Here is a 6,535-nt window from a genome sequence, read left to right as displayed (position 1 = left end):
TGTGTGTGTGTGTGTGTCTGTGTGTCTGTGTGTGTCTGTGTGTCTGTGTATCTGTGTGTCTGTGTGTGTCTGTGTGTGTCTGTGTGTGTCTGTGTTTGTCTGTGTATGCGCGCGCGCTATGGTACTGAGAACCAAAGGGCCTCCCATCCTCCAGGCAAGCCTCTAACACTGAGCTGCATCCAGCCCCACATCCTGCTAGCTCTTGACAAGAAAAAAAAATAAGTCTAAAAGATGAAGCACCCCCCCAAGCTACACCTAATACCCCAGAGCCAGCTAGAGCCAGCACCCCTCACCCCACACACCCTGCCCCCTTTCTTCTCCCAGTTAACAGCACAGCCCTAGGTTTCTGATCCCTCATGCCCAGGTCCAGCCATCACCACAGCCTGGGTGACATCAGGCAAATTGCTTCAGTGCTGTGCCCCAGTTTTGTAGTCTGTAAAATGAGCACAGTAATCCTACCACCTATGCTCCCAGTGGTGCATGTGGGTGTTGCCACAGACTAAATAGGTCACTGAGGAAAGCTCAGAGTGAATGTCACTCTTAGGATGACACACATGCTCTGCAAGAGCCTGAGAACTCCCCTGCTCTCTCCCTCTGGAAAACAATAAGTTCTCCAACATGCTGGAAGCCTCTCCACTCTGCCTAGACCTGAAGGAACCGGGGACACTTGGGCTTCTGAGAGAGGCTCCAGACAGAACCCTCCTCCCCTGGGTATTTTCTGGGGGAGGAGTTGAGTCTACACACACACACACACACACACGGTCCCACCACACCACCTTGGTATCTCACCTGAGGTCATCCCAGCCCCCAGGTAGGTCACACAGCCACAGGTGGCTAACAGATGCCCTAAGCTTGGGCTGTGTGCTCAATAATTTTTTATTAAACTTTAATGCCACAAGGGGCCAGGTACAGAGGAGAGGACAGAGGGCAGGACTTGGGGGGCAGCTTCTCCTAACAGGGACCCCACATTCACACACTGCTCCACCCTACCTCTCCCCATCTTTACCTTCTGATAAATGGGTTGGGTCCAGTCACATACAAAGTACTTCCCACATACACAGGAAACAAAGGAGTCTGCATGAGGCAGACGGGATGCCACCACCTTCCATGGTTGCCCAAGAGCCAAACACAAGGATCTCAGCTACAGTTAGCCCAACCAGGAAAACATGCCACGGGTGCATGTGAAGGTCACAGGACAGCTTTTAGAAGTCACTCCTCTCCTTCCTACACGTGGGTCTAAGAGATGGAACTCAGTTTATCATGCTTGGCTGCACACAACTGTCGGACCATCTTACCAGCCCTAACTTACCTTTTTATTGGGTTTGATATTGGGTCATCTCTGTCGGGACAGAGACTAAGGAACTTATGAACAAATAGTCCCCAACCACCACAGGACACTTCCCCCCCCACCCTCCAGACTCCTCTTCTGAAGTTTGAGCCAGGGGAGCCTATCCCCCGACCCTCCCCCACCCAGCTGAGTTCACCTTACTCCCAATCCTATACCTAGGACCCCAGGAGCCTCCACGGATGTCAGCACACCGGTTCTACCCCAACAAATGACCATCAGCAAGACCCACTTCCTGTCACACAGCTGAAAAGGAAACCGGAAGTCCTGAGCTCACAAACTTATCAGAGAAGACCACACACGTGGGACTGCCTGAGGGGTGCTATTCCTAAAACCTCACCGGGAAAGGAACCTCAGCTGGCTTTTCTCCCTTCTGCACAGCCTTAGAGTGAGTGACCGGCTGGAATTCAGATCCCGGAGGCCCCTAGCAGTCTGAAAGCCTGCTGGCTTCCTCAGTCTCCTGACTGAAGGATACACCTGAACAGGTTCTGGGGAGCTGCTCCTGGCTCCCAAAGCTGAGGCCTGCTGCCTGAGATGAGGGGACAACCAGGGTCGTGCCTCTGGGACAAAGTCCTGAGAGAGCCCCACGCTTCCTCCAGAACACTTGAATCTAGATCCTACAGGTGTGCTGAGATTACAGATGTGTACGGCCACGCCCCATTTAGTATTGCTGAGGATGGAGCCCAGAGCCTCGTGCCCAGAGGGTGAGCAATCTCTCAAAGCAATCACGTCCCCGACCACAAAGGTCCCCATTAAAATCTGCTTCCCAAGCTAAAACTTGGAGTGTCCCATATTTTATTTTACAGCGAGCAGAGTGTGTTCGATAAGATTTTAAATTATAATCCACCTAGAGTCTTTGGAAACAACAGGCCATAAGACGGATGTGAACTTCTGGTGCAAAGCAATAGTCTCCTCTGAACTCAACATCCAGCTGCTCCCTTTCTGGAACTTTCCATGGTCCAGCTCTAGATGAATGGTATAAAGGCCCCACTGAGAGCTGGAGCTTGCTCTGTCTCTCTCCTGATCTATGCCACTATAAAGTCTACTCTCGTTTCTGAGGCCAAGCTGAGCCCAGCTTCTCACAGGGCTTCCCAGTCACAGGCCTCAGTGCAGTGGTGGCATGACCCTCTGGTCAGTCAGAATCCTCATGGGGAGCAGGACTTGGGCTCCAATGAGCTGGCAAGAGGGTCAGAGCCAGACAGTTGTAAAGAGAGAACAGGCGGGAGGCATGGGCACCAGAGAGAGGGAAGTCAGGAGCTGTCCACGGAAGACAAGGAAGGCCCCAAAGCAATTGTTACCCTGTCGTTAAACAGCAATGACTTTGAACAAGTTTGGAGACCTCACCCTGATAAGAATGGAATGGATCTTGTGTACGGTAAGCTCTTCCAAAACACTCAACACTGTGCTAACTGTAAAATCTGGCTGTTGGGTTCCTGTCATCCTGAGACCCCAGAACCTTGCCTGGTCCTCAGCAGGTATCCAAGAAATAAGTATTAAGGCACCAGTGACTGAAAACAGCTCATGCACCAAGATGCACAGAGCCCTTCGAAGGAGTCTCCCCCTCCCCTTCCATGCCTGGGGCTAGAGATCAAATAGCCTGGAGCCCCTGAGCCAATAGGATAGCCTTCAGCCTCTCTGGCTGCTGCAGCTGGAATCCCTGGAGTGACATCAGAAAGGAGGCAGTTTCTTAGGAGCCTTGGCCAAGGGCTGAGCAACCAAAGAAGGTAGCCATGATGGGGACAGCAGGGGACTTAAGAGGCTGCAAGCAGAACGGGACTGACCGGAGTGGTGCTGACCTATTAATCACCCAGAAGTGAGGCTGTGGAGTCAGGGCGTCATCAGTCAGTACCCCCCTACCCACTTAGGACCCCAAAACCAGTGCTCACCAAGATCCACCAGGATCAGACTGCCAAGGGTGTGCTCCAGGCAGTGAGAAGCAACTGAGTCTTCCCACAGATGGCCCCTAACAAACCAGCTATACAATCAGCTGGCACGTGCTCAAGGTGGCCAGCCAGTACTTGGGCTGACTGCCATTAGAGGAAGACAACAAAGTCCCGCGTACACTGCCCTGTATATCAGCCCCACATCAGTGCGGAAGTAACAACCACAAGATACACACAGAAGGAGGAGGTGAGGCTCAGGCTCTGGGAAAGGGACCTGGTTCTAGGGCTGCCAGGTCGGAGAGCAGGCCGTGCCAGGGTTTTCCATTTTTCCCTTCTCCTTGGCATATCTTAATTGTACAGAACAATGGCTTCATTCCGGTTTGTTATACCCAGGTAGTAAGTGCTTTGATCACAGTCACAGGAGTCCTGAACTAGAGGAACACACCCAGTGCACTTGGGGAGAATTTTAGGGTTTGGAGGTTGTTTGTCTTCTGGTCTCTACACCTGTTTGGTAATTTCTAAGGAAGCTTCTTCTTTCTTTTCTGTTTTTTTTTTGAGGGGTGGAGGGTGGGGAATACAGCATCTCTCTGTGTAGCCTTGACTGGCCTGGAACTCACAATCCCCCTCAAAGATGCTTATAAATGCAATGACCAGGTCCCTACCATTCCATAACTCCATTGTAAGATAGACACAAATAAACAGTTACAATGTATAGAAGGTTCTGGCTAATTGAGCTGTGTGGGTTCACACAGCCAGAGCTTAGACAGACTCCTGTCTGTACTTCCTAGCTAACCAGATTATACAATTTAAAGAATGTTTCAATTCAACTATTTTGGAGGAGAAAAAAATCAAACTTCTTCACTGACTTCTACAAATTAGGTTTACTCACAAGCCACAGACTTAAAGGACGATGCTGGAAAAAGCGAGCGGAGAGGAAGGCTCATTGCTCTAACAAGTCTGCCAAATCCTAGCAATCTCTCCATCACAAAGAAAAAGCAGGACTGTCTTCCCCATGGACATCATGGTTCCTCACCCTGCCCTGGAGATGTCCCACCCAGAATGCAATTCTGCATTAAGCTCTTGATTCTCATCTCAGACTTCTCTCTCTCCAAGGAGCAAAAAGCTGAGATCTCTTCAGTCCCACAAACAGCAGCAAGGAGAGTGAGTCTCCTGGTGACAAGCACAGGGTACAGAAGGAAGAGAATTTGAGTCCATACCTGCACCACAGGGTGTCCTCCTGTTGGGGCTTTGACAGCACCACGGCTGCCCTCTGTCTCGTAGTGGGCCCGGTGATGGGGCTTGGGCTGGACCTCAATCCGCAGCTCGTAGGAGCCCGACTGATTGGAGAGTGGCCACTCGAGTGGTGGGAGGGATGCAGTCACAGGGATGCTGTGGTAAGAGAAAACCCAGCCATGAGGACATCAAACCAAATCAGTCTGTCATTACACTAAACATAAATGGGCCCTTTTCTGAAAACTGTACCTAGGGGTAAAAGAATAAAATGCTTAGTGTTGAGAGGGTACAGATTGCCCAGGCATGGTAGAGGAGCTCTTCCCAAGGCAAAGGGCCTCCCTTTGCTCTCATCTTCATCTTGATGAAGACAATGTAGCTGGCTCCAGGGGGGATGAAGCTAATCTCATTATGTGTTGGTTCCTCCATGTTTCCAATGCCTGTGGTGGCTTCTCCTCTGAAAATTGTGAAGAACCCAATCTTGACATCTCAAAACATCCCTCTGTCAAAACCTTTCCTTTTCCAGAGGGCAAAGGTGAGTGCAGGAAATCTTCAGTGGCAGCTGGGAGTGTGTCACTACCTCACCAGGGACTTCAATACGTTACCACTCTTAGGCACAGACTCCTACAGTCAGACAGCAGAGAGACCGGGTGATAACTGCGAGTCTCTCAATGTCTGATTGTCTTGATTAGCAGTGCATTTGGGAGTGAGCTCACGTCTAGTCAGAATCACTAACTGTGGGCCACTGAGTGATGCGTCCTAGAAGCATGGAGGGGAATCTAGCTCGGGTATGGATGGACCAAACTGCATGAACCCCACGTGAGGTACAAAGGGAAGATCAACACCATGACTAGAGTCCCATACCCACGTGCAATTCCCTGCCTAACACCTACTCCCCTGTGACTGTGAGCAGATGCCTACAACTCTCTAGGTCCAGCTTCCTTAGTTGTGAAGTGGGCACACTGAAATCCTACGAGGAACTTAGTTAGCATCAAGGTAATCAATAACCATCAGCACGAATGGTTTTCCTCAGAAGATGCACACACATGTGCATAGGCACACACATATACATACACTACAGACATACATGCACACCACATGTACATGGGCACACATATACATATATGCTACTCACATACATCTATACACATGTCCATGCACACACACAACACATACATATACCAGGACACACATATACATATACCCACACAAAACACATTCTTATGCATACAGGTACATGCTCACATACACCACACACCTACACATACATGGAGAGCCACATCACATACATGTATAAGGACATGTATACACATATAACAGAAACACATACATACACATATAACACAGAAACATATACATACATGTGCATGTACACATACACATACCACACATACATGTAAATGGCATAAATATATACACACCACACATACACATACGTGTATATATGCATGCACATGTACAAGGACATCTACATACACACCACACACATATACACATTCATGCACACATACATATACACATACACACATGCATCTGTGCATATACATACACACTACAGCACACATATATGCACATATACATACCCACCTACCACACACACACATACACATACACACACACACACACACACACACACACATCATTTTCGATGGACTTGGCTACAGTGTCAGATGCAGAGACCAAACTTCGAGGGAAAGTTTTAAGTTTCAACTTTAGAGCCTCAACACTTCTCTGTACATACAATAGCTACTCAACATGGGTTAGAATTATGTCATTTTAGAGTCAATCAAGGTCTTGAAAACCTGCCCAGTACCTTCCTTTTGTGCCTCAGAAAACATAAAACATTACCTAAGATCACAGGATGAGACACGGGCTAGACTCCAAGTCTAGTCCCTTGACTGCAAATCTAAGACACACATACACACATCCGTCTTCACAGTGATCTTATCTAGCCAACTTGTCCTTAAATGGGTTTGAGAAAAATCTCACCATGAAATGACTTAGAGCCAGACCTGTCACTAGTAGATGGGATGGATGGATGAGTGGATGGATGGGTGGATGGATGGGTGGATGGATG

General features: G+C 49.0%; 1 protein-coding gene across 7 annotated transcripts in view; it reads right to left on the bottom strand.

The window, feature by feature from the left end:
* The window catches only part of Nfatc2 (nuclear factor of activated T cells 2), a 123,525-nt gene that overhangs the window by 80,643 nt on the left and 36,347 nt on the right, over positions 1-6,535 (bottom strand). For all 7 annotated transcript variants that reach the window (XM_028769585.1, XM_028769587.1, XM_028769583.1 and 4 more), the window contains exon 3: positions 4,446-4,617. In XM_028769585.1, coding sequence (XP_028625418.1) covers positions 4,446-4,617 — 172 coding nt within the window. The remainder of the gene's footprint in view (positions 1-4,445; positions 4,618-6,535) is intronic.

This window comes from Grammomys surdaster, unplaced genomic scaffold (genome assembly GCF_004785775.1).
Source record: "Grammomys surdaster isolate TR1022 unplaced genomic scaffold, NIH_TR_1.0 193, whole genome shotgun sequence".
NCBI lineage: Eukaryota > Metazoa > Chordata > Mammalia > Rodentia > Muridae > Grammomys > Grammomys surdaster.
The sequence above is the reverse complement of the archived record's forward strand: the minus strand, read 5'-3'. Positions and strand labels throughout refer to the sequence as shown.